The sequence below is a fragment of the Pygoscelis adeliae genome, unplaced genomic scaffold, assembly GCF_000699105.1.
Source record: "Pygoscelis adeliae isolate BGI_AS28 unplaced genomic scaffold, ASM69910v1 Scaffold58, whole genome shotgun sequence".
In the NCBI taxonomy this organism is placed as follows: Eukaryota; Metazoa; Chordata; class Aves; order Sphenisciformes; family Spheniscidae; genus Pygoscelis; species Pygoscelis adeliae.
The window spans coordinates 1,002,236-1,025,216 of NW_008825564.1; the positions used below are offsets into that span (position 1 = coordinate 1,002,236).

At 41.2% G+C, this 22,981-nt stretch overlaps 1 protein-coding gene across 1 annotated transcript in view; it reads left to right on the top strand.

Annotated features, from left to right (window-relative positions):
* BMPER (BMP binding endothelial regulator) overlaps nt 1–22,923 on the top strand; it is a 291,188-nt gene extending 268,265 nt beyond the window's left edge. The window contains exons 21-22 of the mRNA XM_009332417.1: nt 15,124–15,254; nt 21,493–22,923. Coding sequence (XP_009330692.1) covers nt 15,124–15,254; nt 21,493–21,674 — 313 coding nt within the window. The 3' untranslated portion in view covers nt 21,675–22,923. The remainder of the gene's footprint in view (nt 1–15,123; nt 15,255–21,492) is intronic.
* Nucleotides 22,924–22,981: the final 58 nt, after the last annotated feature.

Here is a 22,981-nt window from a genome sequence, read left to right on the forward strand (position 1 = left end):
AAAGGTATTTTTCTGTACTTCTGAGCACATCTGTAGACACCCCTACAAGTATATACCCGAGGAAGTTCTCTCTTCCCAATGTGAAATAAAGACCAAAGAGTAACAGCATGTGGGCATAAAAATCAATGTGACAGTTTGCATAAAAAGTAAAAGGGGGGTAATACTCTGTTTTTCTGAGTTTCATGTCTAAACATTTAATTCTGACCACCTCAAGTCTTCCTGTACTTTAACTTAACTACAGCCTTTTTGTCACTTCCCGTCATGAAAATTGTACAACATTTCTGTGAGATGATAAACAGGTGTTACTTTTCATGCTGGCGGCAATGGCATTTTGGTGCAGGATGAAATAATCCTACCATTAAATAAGAAGCTCACAGTGGTGTTGTGAAGCTTAATTTGTTTGGAAAATGCTTTGCAGTATTCAGATGAAAGGCACTCTGGATATTCAAAGTATTATTACTGCACAGCTGGTGGTCTACACGCTGCAGATGTTTCTTCCATGCTGTTGCATGGTTACTTAAGTGGCTTCTTAGTGCAGATGTTCACGAGTGAGCATGCACAACCTCCTCTGCCTATGTTTTTTGACACGGATTTTATTGCTGCTTGACTTTTGATCTTGAAAAGAATATTCCTCCACCGGTGAGGCTGTTTTCTTTTCTCTTTTTTTTAAGGCTAGTAGGTGCTACGTGAGTGTGTGACTACGTCCTTGTTGGTTCAGCCCCCATTGCAAACAACAGCATCTGCAGATATTTACTGTGGGTCTTTCTCTTTAGCCTCCATTTCCTTCTGTGGCTTTTACTCATTCCCACAGTGTTTGACTCTGGGGACTCTGCCTCTTCTGTTAATACTCCATCACCATCACTCTCTTCATGCAGACGTGATGATTCCCTTTGTACTCTTTGCCCAGATGGGATCAAGAACTTCATTGCCTCTTGATTCTTTCTTTCCATGGCTGCTGCTACTGTTACATAAAGGGATCTCTAAGAACCGCTGGGCTTGCCATTCACAATAATATAGTCTCTCTGAGAAGATTTCAAGATAAGACGAAATTCTAATTTCTGCATGTAAGGTGCTATTGACTGCAGCTGACATCCATGTGGAGTGTACTGAACATGTGCAAATCTCCATTGAGGTGCTATATGATTTCATCAACCTATTTGGTGAGAGAACTAATGTTAAAATTTATATTCCTCTTGTTTTGCTGTAATTCCAGCAAATGGCAAGATATCCAATGCAATACAAGGGCAACTGAGTAAACAAGACTTTTGTCTAACCTGAAGTGCAATACACATAGCCTATTGCATTACTGACCTAGGAGTAGAAAAGGAGCAAATCTGTATACACACACGTGCACACACAGAGAAAGAGGAAAGTACAGCAGAATGCTACTGGTTCTGGTTAATATAGATCTTATTTACAAGACTCACATGGAAGACAGAGAGGATTTGGTGCAATATACTGGAGTGTTTCTTCTGAAGTATTTTGAAGAACAGATCTCTCTCGACAGCATGTTCAAGAGCCACTGTCCTGCAACTCAGAGGAATAAGTCCTGGCCACATATCTCTGGGAGAGACTGTGAGAAAGCAGAGGCTTAAAGCTGACTGCATCCAGACAAATAACTTCAGAGAGCAAGGAGAAACCACATCGCTTTCTGTAGCACTTTCTGCAGAATTCATCATGAATCAAGGCAGAAGGCAGGCTCAGTCTTTACCCAGGAAAGTTCGATCTGAAGGTGAGACACCTTGAGAAGACTAGACCTTCTACGTTGTGAGGTGAATTGCATCTCAAAGACTTGGTCATTTCCCCTGATTTTTAAGTGTGTAACAATTTGCCAGCGCTCATGAAATCTTCTAGATGGCATCCCTGGACACCATAGCTACTTTTAATATGCAGAACTGATACGGCTTGTGCAGATACATACAAGTTTCTTTACACTCCTGTGATCCTACTGAAGTGTCTCATCCTTTCTCTGCGTTCATCTTGGTAGGCATAGCTTTCATTCTGCCTCCCTAAAGTCTCTGAACTGTAAGAGTTGCTATAGACATGTGTAACAGGATTTACTCCACTTTACTTCCCCACCATTGCCTGCTCCAAGGGGACAGACGTATGGTACTGCCTCTTGTCCAGACCCCCATCTCTTTTTGTCCTGGACTGCTGGTACTGCAGTTATTCCTCTTCTTTCAGCTATTCCTCTCTTTAGCTATCTCTAATATTCATGTGGCCTGCATCACTGAAATAGGAGAGGGAGCAGGGAGGGGCGGGAGGAAAGAGGGAGGGAAGGAAGGAAGAGCTTCTAATGTTCTCTTATTACTCAGTTCATCTCCCCTGATTCATGACCAATACCTCCTCCCCTCTTCTGATACATTTCTTTGCTCATTATGGTTAGGTATCTCAGCTGAAATCTAGTCATCATATGGGTAACATTTGGATGCATGTCATCTCGTTCGTTATGATGTGATCATTTTTGATTTACTTATTGCTTGGTAACAAAAGTTTCTTTTGCACATGATAAAAATCATGTTAAATCACTGGCCCCAGAATAGTGGCTGAAAATCAATCAGGAGGGGCTTCTACTCCTGCCACTTTGGCTCCAGATTGAAACATTTCATACAGTAGCACTGCTAGGAATAAGCTGGGCTTCCTTACTAACGTAATAAAACACAGACCATCCTAAGGGGATGAGGGAGTTGCATTCCAAAACTTGCACTGCAAGCGACCAAAGTTTAATGGAAAACTTTGAAAAGATTCTATTAAAAAACAATTTTCCTTCTACATATCATACGCTCTATTTTACGCTTTCCCTGCTCCCTCCTTTTTTTCCTTACTGGCACAAAAACAGGATCTTTGTTTTGACAGAGCTAATCCGCTCATGCTTTCATATGGGCCCTCAGGCTCCCCACCTGTGGAAAGATCCATGGGAGCAGAAAAACTACTGAGCGGGTGCCACATGCTCACCTCAAAGGGAAGAAATCAGTGGCCTCCCAGAGGTATGGACTGTAAACATTGTGGTTCCCGAGGACCCATGGAGAACACAAACTATGAATCCTGTGTAACCTCCAGCAACAGCTTTTCCTTCCATATTGCCTTCCGGGATTTCCCTCTCCTGTCAGCTGGGTTTCTTCAGGAGACGTGCTGCATGGGCTGCTTCGCCACAGCTGTGCCGCCTCCCTCTTTCCGAAGACTGAAAGGCACACTCAGCGCTGACAATTTCTGCCCGCAAACTTCACTGGTGAGAAAGGTTTAAAGTAGCTTGCAACCACTGCCAAGTTTGACAGCAAGCTTCGTAACAAACTCGTACAGCTCCGAGATCTCTCTGCCGCTTCTGTGGGGAGGCCAGGGAAGATTTTATGGAGTGAAAAGTGATGGAGGGAGAATTAATTGCTTTGTGGCTCCATCAGGCAGCACACTCAAGGTGGCTAACATCGGGCACTGATCTGCTCCATAGAGTCCCTGCCTAGCCGACAAAAAAAGGCAAAGTCTAATTCAGATGTTTAGGACTTTGTGTACAAGACGAAGCCCAGAATTGATCTTAGCATCTTTGCCATTGGGCATCAGCCACAGATGAGCAGGAAAATAACCCGTGATCATGATCATTCTGTGATAGGAAGGGTTTGCTCATGCTTGTGGCCGGCATTTCTCTTTTAAAAGACTGCTGATTAACATCAGAGCTGTCTTTATATTTAGCCAAGTAAATGACCGTGCCCAAACCAACACACTGAAAGGTAAGTTTGTCATGAAGGACAACAAACCTTGGCTCCATCTGCTCATATCATCTCATCCCACCTCACCCAGAATTAGGTCATTCTGACTTTATAACATCCATGTGGGTTCCTGTGGCTCCCAGGCCAGGCTGATATTTCATGGAGTCGCTATGTCTAGCACAGGAAATTTTAATTCACAGCATTTTAATTCGGGAAGCTTGAATTTAATGTTTAGGTGTGTCCTGAAAGAGTCTGGATCCTTCAAAGCCTTGAAGTACAGAACTGCAAAAAAAAGGCTGATGATACTTCTGAGTCTTGGCTCCTGTGTTGTCAGTGGGAAAATCCCCATCAATTTCACTGGAGACAGCATTTCATCCACTGTATTTTCAGGCTCTGTACGGTGTTTTGCAATTGAGATCTTGCATTCAGGAAGGTTAAAGAACTGTGGTAGTATGCAGAGCATCTCTTATCCAAAGCTTTCTGCATATGGAGTAGCAGACTAAGTCAAACTGACCAGAGACCAGAAACCAGGTCTCTGCCTCCTGGCTGAGTCCTGTATCACTATCAAACTGTTACGCTCACGCTCTCCCTCTGGTCTACTGAATCTTGAATGGGACTGCGGCAGCACTGCCGCTGTTTTAAGACAACCCTCCTACAAGCGTAGGAAGACCTCACTGTTGGGATGCCAGTCAGGCTTGTGCCTGCCAATGCCCACGCGGTCTTGAGAGCGTGCAAAGCAAAAGCAGAGGTGCCTGAGGAAATGTAAAAGCAGGAACTAAGTCTCCAGCATAAAGAAGGTCAGCCTTGCCGGGGTCAGGGCAACCAAGCCCGGATCGCAGTTTTGCATTTGGGTGTTTGAACTCCACCTAAATTATGCTTTATGTGCCTACATCTTTGTATGGGTCTGGGCCAGGACCACACAGGAAGCCATAAAACCAGGAACAGTGGTTTTTTTAATGTTTCAATTCAGGTAAGCTGGCTCTTACGCCACTTCTTGCAAGTCCTATTTTTAGCAGTTTTCTTTGATGAAGAGCAAACAGGGAGACCTCTGAGATAAAATGCACTGTGAGTGTGTGACAGGCTGGAAGGGTGGCATGCTCTTGGTTTGTAAAGGGAGCAAGATCAGGAGGAAAGCTGTTTTCTAAGTAGCGGTCTCCTATCTGCTCTTTCCTTTGCTCTCTTTCTTTCTTATTCCATCTGGAGCCAGCAACTTTTTAAACGCTCTGCAGCCACCTAGAGGAAAAATATGCTTGATTGAAGTTAATTTTATATGAGTTAAGCCAGGGAGTGGGGTCTGCAAAGTTTAAGAATGTGAGTTTCTAAACTAACCAGCCTGTTTATTATTATATCACAAGACCTCCTTGGAAATATATACAGTGAATCATCATCAAAAGCTGAAGATAACTTCAGTTTATGTTTACACTTTGGAAATATTTCCTGCTTCGTGTTCTCATTGTGCTTGTTATTGGATATGACATATTTTTATGACAGATAGCATAGCAGGGCCACGATATATTTTGTCGGTAGAGCGAAGGGGATGATCTGTTTTGAATTTTTATTTTAGAAGGTTTAAATCTTGTGTTATTTTATATGTCTATCCCATGACTATGGCAATATGCTATTGGTATATCTACATGGTTTATATTTCTGTAGTGCCATGACTTCAAAACCTCTCAATAATTTCTGAGGTTCTATCTAGGATGTTTACAAGCTCCTGAAAAACCTCTGGCTTTTCTCAGATGAGGTCTGTCACACAGAATACACTAATGGGCTCTCTGTCTACTAGAGTGAAAGTTGATGCAGTCATATTAGATTCATTTAGTCTACGCCATGTTCATTTGCACTGTATGAAACATAATAACAAAGTTTAACTGTTGATTGAAAGTACCACTTGAATGCTATAAAGTTAGATATTAAAACATGACTGTCTTTTTGAAATTGAATTGAAATGACTGGTTTTTCCTCTCTCTAGATAAGATATGACAGTTCAGTCTCCACTTGTGCCTGAAGAACTGGAGACTGGGTGGACTCTTCTTTAAAAATCAAGTCAAGATATGGAGAAAAAGATAAAATTTTATGTCAATTACATAATGCAGAAGCCCAAAACGATGATGGATTTTCCATGGTAGCTATGCCAGAGAACATTGAAAATTCCATTATGATGGGGTGTCTCTGTTGTAAGGCAAATTCACATTAGCAGTGTAAGTGCTAAGCTAAGTGTGTGCATGCAGTGAATGGAAATGTAGAATACTAGTATGGACATTGAGAAGGTCCACTAAGACATCCTCCATTTCTTTACCTCTCATAAGAAAGACTTGATATACACATCTGATGTGGTGAAGTAGCTTGAATACTGCTGCATTATGTCAGAACAGGATCTATAATAAAGAATCTTACTGGCTTAAGAAATTCAAAACAGGAAATTATGAAATTTAGGAATTTTTCTAGGTTGTGGCTTCTGAGGGGAAATGATGGGGTTCTGGAGACACAAAGCAGGTCAATTTGGCCAAAACACTCTGCCATAGGAAATCAGTGATGAGCACATAGGCTGTAGACCTTAGGCCACTGGGCCTACGAAAGATGGGATTTTTGGTAGAAAATTCCTTAGGAGGTGACTTTCTTTCTGAACATTAAACCCATAGAGCACCTAGAGTTTTTTTCATCAGAAAGCTTTGCGTAAATGCATGATAAGCGGTATCAGGTAGCATTAGACATACCACTACTGTAATCTTTACCAATTATGTGATGGGTATTTGCAAATGGATGACTGTGGATATTAGTTAACTGAAGAAATACATGTCTTCAGAAACCAGGTTCTAGCTTTTGAACCTTCAGTGTCAGGTTCCAGGTGATAGTCCTAAATATGCCTCTGTATGTTTTTGTTGGTCCAAACTTTTTATTGCAAATCACCTCTTTATAATGAGTTTGGAAACTCTGTCTGTTCTAGAGCGGAGTTGTTATGGTTCCTGTATTTTCCAGCCAGATATACAAACCACAGATCATACAACATACAGGCAGCCAAATCCTTTTTGCAGTAACCTCACCAAAGGAAGTAGAACAAATTGTATGTATACTGCCTAAGGAAGCAGGTGAAAGAGAGCAGGTTTTGATGGGCACATTTCAGTTTGATATTGGGCACTTGTTTGAAATGGGTTAAGAAACTTACACTATATGTCCTCTTTATTCCAATAATTCCATATACAAAGTTGCATGGAATGTGCAGAGAGAAGTGTTTTTTAACTGTTTCACTACAAGGTATACACTACATATGGACTCAAACTTAAACCACTTGAGTTCTCATGCATACAGATACTTATTTCAAATGCCAGTACTTTGAAGGTTAAACTCTGCATGGCCCAGCACTACTGAAACAGAAGAGAAGGTGAAAACTCTCTCCCACTTTCTGAAAGTGAGGGGGAGTGCAAGGAATCAGCTCTTCCAGGGCTGTGGATGGTGTTTCCATGTTCTGTTGGAGTTTCTTGAGCAAAAATCCACTCTCTCTAAAGGTGGCAAGTCAGCTGCTCAACTGTACTGTAACCTTCAGCTCTAGGAAATATTCTGAGTCATACCAGATGCTTCTTAGAGCCCAGCGTGAGACTTCATTGTCTTCCTCAGTCATGGTTCAGCTATTTCCCCACAGAGGGATTTTAGCCAACCTTTCCATTCTCAGGACCAGAAGGAACATTTAAAGCCACAGATGCCTGTAAGGATTCAAGCACAAGATCGAAAAAGCCTACTTGACACATTAGTAGGAGAACTATTGTGAAAGAAAAAGTAGGGAAGGTTGCTGTGCTGTTTCGTTCTTCATTTGGTTCTTCCTCCTTCCCTCCTTTTAAGTGCCTTTACCACCGCTACTACATATTCAAGGAGATTATAAATATGATGTCAGGGTAGTGCTGTCCTCAGAACTTTAATTTTATGCAGTTTTAGAAAATGTTCCAGAACATTTCATTCTTCGTTTTACCATATTCTTGTGGGTAATGTTGGTTAAAGCAATAAAATGCAATTCTGGCACAGCATGCCCTTTATGTAAAGGTTAAAAATACACATAGAACACTCTTTTTGGCATTTTCCAAAAGCTTTTGGATAATACTTTTAGCAGCATGTAGTGTAGGCTTGTGGTGATATTGTGCAGCACACAGTATGCTTTTTCAGAGGTCTACACGGACCTTCATTTATTCAGTGTCTGGAAAATACCATTTTTGCTTACCCTTTGTGAGGAAAGTATGGGTTCTGACTTTTTTAAAGGAGCTGGATATGCAAAGAAATCAAAATTGAATTGCTGTCTGTCTCTGCTATGTTGGAAATTACCAACAATAATTACCACTTGCATTTAAAGCATCCTTCTCCCAAGTTGACTGAACTCTAAATAACTGCTTTGGAAGGGTGCCTTGGCAAGGCAGGGATGGATGTGGATATCTTCTGTGATTCTGTTTAATTATCTCTGAATGCCAAGTCTATATCTGGAGCAGGAACAATGGCACTCAGAGTTAAATTAGGACTCTTCAATGTGTGTGTAACGTGACTGCTATGCCCTAGAAATCTTAGATCACATGCAGCTCTTGCCCTTTGGTGGAGTTGCGTATTTTATAATTTCTTTCTGCTTGGCTCCGAGGGGCAATACAGTCCAGGGTTGACTCAAACTTGCACAAAAATCAGGGATCAGGATGAAATTTGAACGCGTGATTCAAATGCCTACTGCTGCAAACTCCTCTGCAATCTGCCAAAAATAACTGATACTCTCAAGCATTACGGCCAATGCTCTCTTTATAGGAATGAGATTTCCCCATGGAAAGCATATGCCTGCAGTAGATTTGCTATGCACTGCTCACCAAAGATGAGCTGCGAGTTCCCTTTCTGCTCCCACAATTTTAGGGTTTTTTTGGAGCCAGTTCAGCAGTGTGGGAGTTCTTGTACCATGGGGGAGTCTCCAGTACAAAGCACATGTATGCTGCCTACTACTTTTTCTGGGCACTTTCCCACTTACTGGAAAAGCACGTCAGGGCACTGATGATTTAACTTTGTTATGGATGCCTTTATCAGAGCCCCAATTTAAGGCAATGTTACCATTGTTATGATGTGTGGGAAAAGCACAGAGGGAGTGCAGATAGAGTTACCTGGTCATGGAAGAAACGATCCTTGAAAATGACTGCCTTTGCTGCATGAAACAATCATGCAAGTGCTTTGAACGAATACTCAATAGATGTAAGGGCTTCTCTGTTTTCAGCAGCCTCCAAAATTACCTTCCTCATGAGTTATTTGCTGCTTTTGCATTAATAGTAGTAAATTCCGGAGAAAGAGAGAATAATCTCAAGCCTCTGATCTCAAGCTTCAAAGCCGTAAAAAGTCTCCAGCTCTACATACCATGCTTCAATACTTCAGTAAGATTAAACATGCACATACAGACAAGAGAGAGTTTGCGATAGCAACAGCATGAGCCTTTCCATTGTACATTGGAATATGGCTCATCTTACCTTGTGAAATGACTTCTGTAGCTGGGGCCATAAATAATGGCAACTCACTGAAACTTTGTAGGAAAAACAGCCCAAACTTTCTTGTAACAACATAACTACTGACAGAAGCCATTGGCTTTTATATTTCCTGTAAAGGAAGAGAAAGGAGGTCTAATTTTGGATCAGGAGAAATAAATCCCGAGTGTTGCTACTGAATTGTTAGCACTCTGGTGTGATTATGGGAATCCAAACTGGCTGTCATGTAGAGTATGGCTATTTTCATAACCAGTGCTAAATTAGGCTAAGCTTGTACTAAAACTCCGATTTGGCATACCCGATAAGAAGTTATCCCAAGAAGTCTGTCTCACAGGATGGTGGGGCTGGAAATCAATCCTCCTCTCTAGGCAGATGACCCTTCAGGCTTTGGAGTTTGCAAGTGTACAGCTTATCCCAGGTATATAGGACAAACCGCTTCACCGCCTGACGCCTCTTCACATACATAAAAATCTATGTAGTCATTCACTATCTCTAATTGCTTTTGTAGATTCTGTTGAGACCTACTGGTGGAAAGAGGAAGATGTTAGTGTTTTCTGTCTGTGTAGAGCCACTTCTTGAAGGTACCAAAAGGTTTGAAAAATGCACTGCATCACACTCCTGTTGGGGGGGAAAAAAAAAAGGGCAAAAAGAAACAGACCCTCTTAAAATGGCTGGTTCTGGTTTTGGATTTGTGTGTACTGCAAAGGAAAAGGAACTGCTGATGTTCAGCAAGTGAACATCTGCAATTTCAGTCCCGCATGGCACAGACTAAGGCTGTAGGCTCTGTTGCTGTGATCTTTTCTTCTTCTTCTTTTTAATAGTACGTGTAGCACAGGACTCGGTTCTTTGCCCTTTGTGGAGACTTTCCATGGTTTAATGTGAAAAAGGGCTGTTGCTGAAGGAGTGTACTCATCCAGTTCACTTTGAAGATGTGGCAGCAGAGCGTGTGTGTGTGTGTGTGTCTGTCTCCTTCAAGGGTGTGTCCCACAGCTGCTGGATGCCTTCACTTTCATGGATTTCCCCTTGCAGCAGTTTGTGATTATACACACCCAATTAGCGCCATCTCTGACACACACCCTGCAGACAGCGCAGACAGCATAGACAGCATCAAAAGGAATCACAGTGAGGCACTTGGTACCAGCTGAGGACTGAGAGGTTGACTGTGCTCCGGTGCTTATTTGGAGCAGGGACTCCAGATAAAGTGCACCATCACAGGCTGAATATTTTTTAGAAATGTAAATATGTCCTTAAAAGAAATGTAATTTTCCTTTGGACCACAACATCATTGCATCTCTATATGATTTCACTGAGGGCAGAGCTAAGGCTGCCTGAAGTATCTTGTGTGTATTTCCATAGCTGGTAAAATGCCTTCATTTTATAAGTAACTTGCACTGCAGTCTTCCTGTGGGATTGTTTCTATATGACTGTAATGTTTTGATGTTTAAGTTTCTGATAAGTATTCTCAACTTTATTTAAGCAAATGTTTTGGTCTTCGTAAAGAGTCACAATACCTTGGAAGACCCAAAGTCTCCCTTAGTGTACAGTATGGTAACTTGTCAGTATGTCTTCATTATCGGCACAATTCCAAAGTTTTACTAAAAGTGCATTCAAACAACTAAAAGTTGTTTGAACAGTCCAGTCAGATTAGAGTACAGATAAGCCTCTGCAGTCATGCAGTTAGTGTCACCAGATTTATTTATCAGATTCAAAGGAGGAATGAAGAGGAGGCAGAATCTGGGGTAGCAGAGAATAATTTTTGAAAAGTATCGATCTCTGGAGAGGGTTAAAAAAAAAAGCTATGGGCATACCAACGATTTTTGCAAAGGGAAAGGATTAGGACAGCATACAAGAATCAGTTTTTAATTTCACCTAGTGAAGCATCCCGTAATAGCCCTCTAATACAACTGTAACAACAATAACTGTGAGAAATGTAATTAAATGCAAGAAGTAAACACATTTTGAAAAAAATACAGACCCAAAGTCAAAGCTTGCCCATGGGCCATCGCCAGCTCCCCCTCATTAGCCAGCCCCCAGAGGACTGACATCTTTTGCTTCCACGTCCTTTCTCAGAACTGCCCTTTGACTCTCGGGGTGGCTATCAAACCAACCACATACCTGCTCCCTGCTGATTTCAGAAGTGATACAGAAAGACCCCTCACCCCCGACTGCCAATCCATCTAACTGCAATTAATATTAATGCATTAAACTTGCCAGCAAGGAATTTCATTAGGAAAAAAACCCAAGGTTTTATTTTGATTGACTAGGCTTGGCGGGTGTGGATATATTTTCCTTTACTCTCATTTTTCATTTAACCTTAATTAATTAATTAATTTAACCTTACAAATAATTAGCAATTGTAATTCATTAATAAAACTGCCGCAATCTGATGATTGCTCCTCAGCCAAGCCTGGAGCTTGAGCCCAGCAGCTGTCACCAGTATTAAACACTTCAGGAAAATAAAAATTACACAAGCAATTAGGCGTGTAATGAATCAGAGGATTGTTTGTGTTGCATGTGGCATGCTACCTTCCTTAGTGGACACCGGTGCTGAACACTGTAGCAAACAGTGCTGATCCCAGCCAAAGTGGAGATGTTTCACTCTGGAGCCTGTCTGGATGCCCAAGGTCATTTCAATGCCAAGGGCTAATGGCATCGTGTCGTTCACGTGCATGTAGGGGCTAAACTCTCTGCACCCTCAAAGAGCGTGGCTGCCCTCCTGTAGACTGGGAACAGTGCCCTCGCCTCCCTAATCCCCCAGACCATGCCCAGGCTTTGTCAGGGTGAGTGCTAGCCTTGCCATGAATATGTTAATGATTAAAAAGACTGGGTGATTGACGGTGAGCCTGGAGATTTCCTGACCTGATGCAAGCACCTGCGGTAGCTGTAGGTGCATTGACTCAGTGCAGGAGGTGGCATCCCCCTCTGAGTAATGGTAAAAAAATGTATTTATGCTCTAAAAAGCAGAGGAAGTACCTCAGGTTTAGGATTTTATAATTTCTAAGGCAGGAAGTTGGTGAACATGTAGCCCACCTGGCACTGGCAAGCATCCCTAAACATTGCGGGCATTAATAATAACTAAATCTGAGTGGAGAGCAGTAAAATGTGATTGATAAAGGAGGCTAGCACAGAAACAAAAAGGTGATGAAATGGTATCTTGATAATGGACTCCATCTGTGGAGATTATTACAGACTCCTTTTATGATAATAATTTGCTGCAGTAGCAAACAAGCATCTACTTCACTGTAAAATGAGACATACACCTCCTAAATGGCGTGGGGTATATGGAGCAGTGCCTGCTGCAGGGATGCTAGCAAGAGATCACAAACATGTTGTGGCCAAAGGAAACAGTGTAAAGTTATTTAGTGTGTCACGTAAAAAGGTGACCCTTTGTGCTTATAAAAGGTCTTTTATCAGCTAACAACGTCAAACAATGCCAAGGATGTGCTAATCTGTTCCTTGCAGCCTATCAGCTGTTACTGGGAAAGATGTAAAGGGACCTGCCGCAGAACTAAAGTGAAATAAAAGTACATTGTCCCTAGAAAGTAAAGTTATTTCAAATGAAAACCACTGGTCTGTAAATACAAACACGGTCGACAGCCGGCTGAATATGAGCCAGCGGTGTGCCCAGGTGGCCAAGAAGGCCAATAGCATCCTGACTTGTATCAGAAGGAGTGTGGCCAGCAGGAGTAGGGAAGTGATTGTTCCCCTGTACTCGGCACTGGTGAGGCCGCACCTCGAATACTGTGTTCAGTTTTGGGCCCCTCACTACAAGAAAGACATTGAGGTGCTGGAGCGCGCCCAAAAAAGATCAACGAAGCTGGTGAAGGGTCTAGAGAAAAAGTCTTACGAGGAACAGCTGAGGGAACTGGGCTTGTTTAGCCTGGAGAAAAGGAGGCTGAGGGGAGACCTCATCGTTCCTACAACTACCTGAAAGGAGGTTGTAGTGAGGTGGGTGTCAGTCTCTTCTCCCAAGTAACAAGTGATAGGATGAGAGGAAATGGCCTCAAGTTGTGCCAGTGCAGGTTTAGATTGGATATTAGGAAAAATTTCTTCACCGAAAGGGTTGTCAAGCATTGGAACAGGCTGCCCAGGGAAGTGGTTGAGTCACCATCCCTGGAGGTATTTAAAAGACCTGTAGATGTGGTGCTTAGGGACATGGTTTAATGGTGGACTTGGCAGTGCTAGGTTAACGGTTGGACTTGATCTTAAAGGTCTTTTACAACCTAAACAATTCTGTGATTCTATGAGTCTATATATTTGATCCAAAGCAATTCTGTTTACCCGCAGCACGTACGTATTGGTAAATGCAGGACAGGTAACCTTTTTACATTAGCACTTATGTTGCTTATTTGTCACAGTGAATTTTTAAGTAATTCCATATTGGGGGTCCACTGAGAGTAAAATAATTAAAATCTCATGGAAATGTCAAGCAGAACTGTCAGGTTTAACCATATGAATGGTCACTGAAGTAGCCAGCTACTTTGGCAAGGGGAAATACTCCTCTTCAAGGGGCACTGCTGGATATGCAGAAACAAGCTTGTCTGTGTTCGAAAGACCACCAATCCTCTCTCCTAGTTTTGAATAAGGGGTTTCTAAAGCATTGTATGGGCCTTAGGGCTCCTGATTACTTTGACTGAGGTGCTGGCACCTTTTCCAAGCTATTACCTATTCAGCTTTGGGGAAAGTTTCTGGAAAATTAAGCCTATAGCCATCCTTTTCCTATAGACAACTGAATTTTTGGTCCACAGTAAGAGCAATTAACATGGAGAGTTTGTTTTTTACTTCAGCCCTTGGTCTTTCTGGAGGATTTGTGCCTCTCACAAACATTGCCTTGTCCTCTCAGGAACGGAGAAGTCCCTGAACGTGCATGGAGCAGGGGGCTCTTGCCCATTGACTCCCATGCACAGAGCACCCTCAGTGGAAAGCAGAGGAACCGAGTGCATGATTTTCAGGGGTCCGAGTAGGTCTTCCCCGCACCTTATCCCTGCCTTCTAATGATTCCACTCAAAGCAGCAGATGCTTGGCATTTCTGAATTTGCATTGCTGCATTTGCAGAAGCGTCTAAGCATTTTGCTTATGCAGAAACTGCCGACTGCAAATCCACTGGCTCTTGCCAGTTATATTTTAGGTCTGTGCCAAATGGGCACACATTCTGGATGAGCTAACTTGAAATATAGTGGTGACATATGCAGTAGCAGTTTCACTTAGGGCCATGTTAGCAGCTTTGCTCCCTGCCATGTTTTGTGGTGATTCCATCTTATGCAATGGAAGAAGATGGTGGTATTAACAAGTGCCTGGGGGATTTCCTAGCATGAGAACTGCTCAGTTATGCTGCATCACCCGTGCTCCTTTGGAGTCTCTTAAAGTCTGGCATTTAGTAGTGATGCTGCTGAGAAAACAGGCACATAGCTATTTTGGGGCCTTCAAAGTGGGGAGAGGCTGGAGGTAACCTGGAGAGAAGGGACTATTTCTCATCCTTTGCATGGAAGGGCATGTGCTCATTACCTGCAGAAGTCATCCACTTAACACTGCTGCTATTATTATTGGTAAAATTATTAAATTATTACTTTCCAGGGAATAAGAAAGAAGTCTTTATCTTGTGTTGACAATAAATCGTTGTAAAAATGGAGTTTGCTTTCTCCCACTGTGGTCTCGGTCCTCTCTGCCTGACGTTTCTTGGGTCTTCTCAACTCCCTGTTTCTGTGTCGTTCTCTCCCTGGTGCTCTTGAGACTCCTCTGCATCAGAGCAGCACATCAAAAAAGAGATGAGCCCTTGGGATGTAACAGCAGAGATGCGTTTAACTTTCTTGCCATTTAGCACAAGTTGCTGTGGCATTGAACTCCATGTGACTGGAAAGTAAACAACTCCAAACCTCAGACAGATATCTGCCAAAGCTTTCCTTGCTTATTTGTTTTGGGGCTTTGTTCTGCAGGTCCTGTGTGACAGACATGTGTGAGTGCCCTGTCCATAAAAACTGCTACTGCGAGTCATTCCTGGCATACGCCCGAGCCTGTCAGAGGGAAGGGTTGAAAGTCCAGTGGGTACCGGAGCAGAACTGTGCAGGTAAGCATTTTGGGACTTCTTCTTTGTAAGCCAGTGCATAGGCTAATAGGCTACTATCCTTTTACTGGTGGAGGAGGATCAAAAATGAACCGGCTAGAAAGGACTGGGATTGCACCAGCAGGGAAGCTGCATTCTGAGTTATGGAGAAAGACCTTACCAGGTAAGATCTTCAACCATCAAATATTAGAAATGTTTATTTCACTCCAAAACTTTTCACCTCTAATGCCTCCTATCTTAATTTTATGTACTTTCAGGAAGAAGTACATGCCTTTTTCTTTCAGGATAACTTGTAAACAGTTGATTACAGATAATGTTTGAACTCCTTTGACCTCCTGTTAAAGCATAGTTATGTTTCCAGAGACAACATGCATATATGATTACAGTAGGTTCAACAAGGGAAGAAGAGAAAATGTATTTAATGGGAATATTAAAATGCAAACCTGCATTACTTTTGGTACTTGGACCAGATTCCCCGTGTGATTAGGACTGCATTAATTGCAAGTAATTGTGAGTAATTGTTTCCATGAGAAGTGGTGGCCTGTGGTCATGGGCATTTGGAGTAAAACGCAATATTGCAGATGAATATTTCCCCTGATGATGGTCTCATTAATTTAGGACATTCTATAATGGCATCGGATTGTCTGGAAATGTATTCAGATTTATGTAAAGCAATTGACAGTAGTTGGAAAAAAAATGAGAGAAGGATACTCAGTGCTGGTCAAAGAGCTATTACTCTGTGGTCCATTTTGGTAATTGTGTGTGGCTCAGGGTCTACTCTCTCAGCTTCAATTTCCTTTTCTGTTGAAGGCACGATAGCAGGGATGGGTGAGTGACAGAGCAAATTACATTTGATTGACTGTTCCTGAAAGGCTCGGGTTTTTTTTTTCTTACAAAGGAACAGAACAATCCAAACAGGGTGTCACTAAGTGAAAGCCCTATTCAAGGATGTGGTCTCAGACAGCACTAATAAGGTATGTAATTTTAATCTGTTGATCTGGTAGCAGATCCAGGCAGAACCTGAAACAACCATCCTGACTTTTTTTTTTTTTTTTTTTTGACCAAAGCACTTCAGACCAAGACCTCACTAGGGCAGATGCTGTAAAAAGAATAAAAACTCCTGTCCCTACCTTAAGGAGTTTATACAACTGTTAGCATATCACAACTTAACTAATTGAGGCTTCTTTTCACAATTTTTCTGCATTTTACCAAAGACAAGAAAAGTTTCTAAGGCAAAAACAGTTCTTGAGAGAACATTATGAAGGAATTTAAACACACATATTCCATTAAAGCTAATGAAAGAAGTGTTTAAATCCACCAGAGTTTTTTAATCTCAGCGCAGACTTCTAGAGGGAAAGGGGAAATCTTGTTAAGCAGAAAATATAGATAAGCTGTATATGGTCAAGTACCCTCAAAACACTTACTTAAGCGTCCAATGTCAAACAAGGAGCACCATCATCTATACAGTAAATCATACGGGAAGCATTAAAGTGCATCCAGTGCACTCCATATGTTACCAGTGGCCAACATCAAGATTTTAATCTTTAACTTACTTTTTTCTCCCCAAAGCTTGTAGTTACAATTATTGTGTCCTAATTATGGATAAAAGTTCCTGGGTATGAAACAATATATCCATAATAAAACTTTAGCATTCTGACTTTCATTTCCTGCTTGACATTTCATAGCTGGTGGGATACTTGGAAGAGCTGTGTTCTGATGAAAATGGAGTATACTTATTAGTAAAGTCAGGTTTTAATTATTCTTTTGTGTGTTATAAAACCAGATCTTGTGTGGTTGCCAGTTCCTCTACCCTGACTGCTGTACTCTTAGCTCATTTTTATAATCTTTAGAAAGTTTGTGTTGTCTGGAGGGGGCCAGCCAAACAGGATGCTCAGGAGGCTGAATTACCTGTCCTGTTCCCTACATGCTCTTCCTCCTCCCCCAGTGCAGCAGCATATCCTCCTCTAAGTCCTCCACAAAATACTGCTGCTCAAGGTTTGCTGTCCTTTGAGGTTGGCTCGGTAAGGGGAATGTCAGCTGTCATATAACCGGAGGGGTGAAGAGAAGAAGCTAATGAGTAAGGAAAATGGTTAGGGTAGGAAAGGGTTGGTGAGATCAGCACAGGAACTGAGAGGGTTTGGAAAGGAATATGGGTTTCCATGGGAAGTAGTGAGGAGTGAGACCTGTTAGGATGGGCACAGGAAGAAATATGATGTGTGAAGGAGAAGAAAAAAAAAAAACCAGGAGAGCCAGCATGAGGGAAAGAAGAAATAAGAGAAAGCGATACATGCATGAGGGAAAAGAAAGGATACAAATGGAAGGAAGAGGTTTAAAAAGGAAAGGAGATAGAAAAGAGATTTTTTTTTTAGCCCAAGAAAGGCTAAGCAAGCAGTTTATAAAGTGCAATTAAGTAAACTGAAGTGGTGAAAGGCCTTGGGCCAGAGTAATTTAACACTGAATTTCTGAGGGCACTGAGAGAAAGAAGACTCCAAGGATGGCAGGTGGCAATAACTCCCTGCGATGGGCATGACTACACAAGCAAGAAGAAAAAAGCAGATATGGACTATAATAAAGTGTGAAGTGCACATGGTAGCAATGATGTGCTGACATGCTCCAACAGCCTCATAAAAACGGAACAATTTTCTCTTTTTCCTATGTGATTGGTTGAAGTAGAGGAGGATGAGTGTATATCTGATTTTTGACTCTTCTCTCCCGGGTCCTCTCCTCTCTGCTGTGGAATTTTCTGGCCAAAGTCACTCTTTTTGCCTGTTATATGTTGCTTTCCTTTAATCGCTTTATTCCATGTGAATATGTATCAGAAGGCTATTCTGACTCCAGTGGAAACTCATTAAAAACTGAAAGTTGAAAAGATTAACACAAGTGTATCATTAGAAGGTCAGTGCCCAGATCTGTTGCCTTCTACTATGTTAGGAGATGTGAATTGCAAGCACCACGAGTGACATTCAATTTCAAAGTCCTACAGAACACCTCAAAAGCCCAAACTGTGCAACACCAACAGAAGAAGCAGGATGATTCATTGATGCAGAAATATTAGCTCAGAAATTTCTGTGGAATCAGATTTACCAGATATCATCCACCAAGGGAATCCTTCAGCAGTTCCATGCTAGGTATTTTGGCTTTTGTGTTGGGTAACAAGAACTCCTCCTAAATAATTACGGCCATGTCTACAAAGACAGGCGCAGACAGATACAAGCCTTCTCTGTGAAACTGCCAAACTGGCTGGAATAAACCAGCTCTGGTCTGAAAACTGTTTAGCCTTATTAGGCAGGGTTTATTAGCTCAGGCACAGAGCTGTATTTATGTGACTATATGGCTTCTGGACTGGAGCTGGCTATCATCCCGCCCGTTCAGAAAGTGGTCTGAGGAAGCTCACATCTGTCATGCCAAACACATGTTCTAGAAGAAGAGTGGAAAAATCCTGTTGGGACTGGTAATGTTGCAAAATGCAGTATTATTAGTAACTTTTGTACTTTGGGGTTGGGTTTTTGATTTTTTTTGCTAGTGCACTAAGGAAGTTATTACTAACAGAGCTCAGTTCTTTAAGAGAGGAATTTGCCTTGAAAGACGGGTGCAAAGGCATCACTTCTGTTTTCCATGTTTACATGGTACTGATTCATTTCAGCAGTCCCTGGGAAGCCTACTGCAGAATGTCTTTATTTTTATTTTTTAAACTGTTGATGAAGTGGAATGTTCTGGATCAATCACACCACATGTTAACAACTGAAGCACTCAACAATAAAAGCCATCCAGGGAACTTAAACAGCAGCCATTGTACTTTTCTGATTTTTCCCTTGACAGCAAGTTAATAATGCCATTATAGACTGCCAACAGCAGAAAATAAAGTCATCATATCTTCTACATGGCATCATCTGAAGAAGGAGGTGTTTTGACATACCACATCCATGTGGTAGAGCAGAGCTGGGGAGTACTTACAGATGCCACAGCTGCCGAGGGCAGCCTGTAATATATTCTCATTTGCTCTGGGGCAGAGATGAGGAAGTGGAAAGGAGACCTTGGCTAACTTTCCTCAAATCCACCGGCTGAGGCACCAAACGGCTCAGGTGGAACAAACAGGCCAGCTGTTATTGTAGTAAAGCTTTGTGGGATGAAAACTTTGCAGCCTAAAAACTGAAGCTCGCAGACCTTTCTGTATGGAAACTGCATGTACCAAAGCCAAATGTTTCAGTTTGTGGTTGGTCCATTACAGATCCTTTGAAGGGAAACTCATTTTCAGAGAGGAGGGACAAAAGCTTCTAGTAAACAGCCCCCTTAAGATAATTCACGTTGTATGTGGACAATCGCTATCTGTCTTTGTACATCGTGGTCTACTTTTCTAGACAGTTAATACATTGTTTGCAAAGCTCCTGGGAGCCCCGCACATTTTCGTTTCCCCTCTTACAGAGATTCAGTCTCTATTCTTAACACGCTACGTAAGTGCAGAGATTGTTGTGAATCTAACATTTTACTGTACTCTCAATATTGCTTGCGTGTTTTTTGCACCTTCTAAATTTCCTGTTTCATTTAAATTTCATTTTAGTTATTCCTTTTGTTTGTTCCTTCTTCAATGTGCATGAAAGTTATCATGCAGCGCAAGATGGAAATGTAAAGCTGGAAAAAAGTTCTCAAAGATCTGTGCCCACAAGCAGAATAAGCCTATCTTGAACATTGCTGAAAATTGTTTTTTCCAACCTATTCTAAAATGATGTTCAATAAAAGATGTCTCACAGAGTTTTTAGGTAGCTTGCTCCAGTGCTTTCTCATGCTTAAAGGTAGAAAGCTTTTTTTTCCTAATATCTACCTAGTGTCTAATATCTATCTAATATTCAGCTGTTGATTCTCTGTAACTCCAGGGTAATTTTCTGCTGTACTATCAATTTTTTTCCAATTTTTTGTTTGCTTATTTAATATCTGTGCCCTGAGAAATTTGTATGCATTCTTGCCAAAATTCCTTCTTCTGCTTTTCACATATGTGTAAATGCCATAAAATGCATAAGAAGTAAGACTTGCAAGAAGCTGATGCTGTTTTGAAGATCACTTTGTTACTGGTGAAGGGGAACCCCTTAAATTTACGATGGCTTAGTGCTAAGATTTCCATCGTCTGTGATACACTCATACATATTTAATCAATTTATTTCTGCCTATTTTCTCTTTATGAATACTAACAGTACTGTAATGGCACTCTAAGGCCAATTCTCACAATAAAACAGCATTTTTCTGTCCATAACAGAACTGTTCTTTAAAAAATCTGGACCTTCAAGCTCTCTCAAAATGGAAGAAACCTTCTTAATGCAACCACCGCTCTGTAAATAGCAAGAGATGATTCTGGATGCTTGAAAGTCCCTTATCATCTATAAGCTATTTTATCAGTACTTGTTTTTGCCATCAGCACAGCCGTTAGCGAATAAAAGCCTGTTATTCTTTCTATCGAACCATGTATTATTCTCCATAGTAAAAAGGCAGGATATAAAATGTTAAGAGTTTAAATATTGATCTGGAGGGGGTATAGTGCTTTTAGCTGAGCCCTCAGTGGTCTCTTATGTTGGAAATGCATTGAACTGTCAACTACATAAATCAATGAATAGATACTGGAATCATTAAGTACAAGAATCCTAATTCTCAGTGATCCCTTGGTAAAATAGCATAAAGCATGGAAATAACACATTTTGTTTTAGAAGTGGTGCTGCTGAATTAACAGCACTGTTTTGCGTTGCTGCAATATGCAATATTGAAAGTATAATCTTAGGAATAGAAGGTCTGATGTGGTGAATAACTCTCCTTTCTCTTCTTCTTTCTGTAGGAGTGGGACTGATAATAACTGTCTGTCCTTGTAATTGTTTCGGGAATCCTTGATAAAAGGCATTGTAACAAATAAATAAACAATGTTAAGCCTTAAATATAAAGCATAGATCTGCTTATAGATAAAAACCTTGCCAAAGCTTTATATACCGTCAGCTGTGTTAAAATTCTCAGAAAGTTCAAGACTGCTAGGAACTTGATACCTTTTTGATTAGGAATTTTTCTACCTTTATATTTGTGATGTAAAGTAGTGTTGCATTTAATATAGTGGAATCTCTTTACAAGTAATTTTTTCCTCTAGATGGTTGTCATACCAAAATGTGCTTTTTGATTCTTGCAGTAGAAACCAAGCAAACAGATATGTAACTTTCCTTGTGGGACTCTGTCGAATATGTGTATTTTGTTCCGTTTAACTGTCTTTCAGCAACCCAGTGTAAACACGGTGCAGTTTATGATACCTGTGGTCCAGGATGTGTCAAAACATGTGACAACTGGAACGAGATTGGCCCATGCAACAAGCCCTGCGTTGCAGGGTGCCACTGTCCGGCAAATTTAGTTCTTCACAAAGGAAGATGCATCAAGCCAGTCCTGTGCCCACAGCGATGACATCGCTTCTCCTTCTGTGGACACTAATGCGGGTGGTCACTGATCCCTTTGATGCTCACAGCCAGTGAAGGACTCCAGCTATTTGCGTGCAGATTCTGCAAAGTACACATCTACTCACAGAGTGTAAATATGCTCCTGTGTGTGTATTTATGTGTATTTATGTATACACACATGGCACCTAGAAAGATATATAAATGTATACTGTGTGTATGTAGATACACATATCTATACACAAGTGCCCTAAACGTAAGTACAACCCATATATTTATATATGTCCACACACCAATATACATCATTTCTATATATCCTAGAGGATGAATTATTATATGTATATTTTTTGCTATAAAGTTTATGTATTATTATTTCTAGGACCCTGATCTGTAAGTCATTGTATAAATAAACCAGGTGTTTTTAATATAACATAGTGGCATGAAAAGATTGGATGACCTTGCCATTGCATAAGTTTGTCGTTTCCAGGGAAACTTTTCTAGGGCCATAGCACTGCCAGACTGGATTAGCTTCAGCACAGAACCTGGATTTACAGTTGTACAGGAAACACATTTCTCTGGAGATGGAGGATTTATCTAGGAATATTTCATGCGTACCTTAGAGCTGCATAGTGATTGGTGACAGTGCTTAATCAGGCAGAGAAAGCTGGGGATCGGCTTTTATGCTTTACTGAAATAATTGTGGAAAAGGATTTCCAAAGCTGGTTGGCCAACTGCCAGCATAGAGATATTTCTTTCTGGAACGGCACCAAAGAGTCAGGGGCCAGATTTTCAAAAGTGTTCAGCACCCAGCAGCTCGCTTTGAAAATTTGACCACTTCCCATTTCGTATCCTAATGCCCCGTCTCTGTTGTTGTGTTTGGCAGTAGCTGTGAATACACAATAAGGAGCTTCAAGAAAATATTCATGTACATATTAGCCCCTTTAACATGTTTGAAACTGCTGGGTTTGTTTCATATTTCCCCCAAATATTATGCAGAAAGCAAATCCCACTGTGAATTGGAGTGTTTGATTTCAGTGTGCCTTCAAACATGAAATAATGCCGGGTTTAGTGACTCATTTAATTTATCAGCATGGTTTAGAAGAAAGATAAATTCACGCCACCAAAAAAACAGTAGAGAATGTCAAATGCTAATTGGAGAACTGGAATTTATTTCCTTACTGGTCTTTTGCTTGAGGTTTACGAACATGTGGGCTCTGTGAAGTTTGCATGACTTTTGAAGTCTCCCAGGGGAGAAGCAATAATATGGGATTTCATTAGAAACTGTTAAAAAAGCCATACAACTTTCTCAAGCCCAAA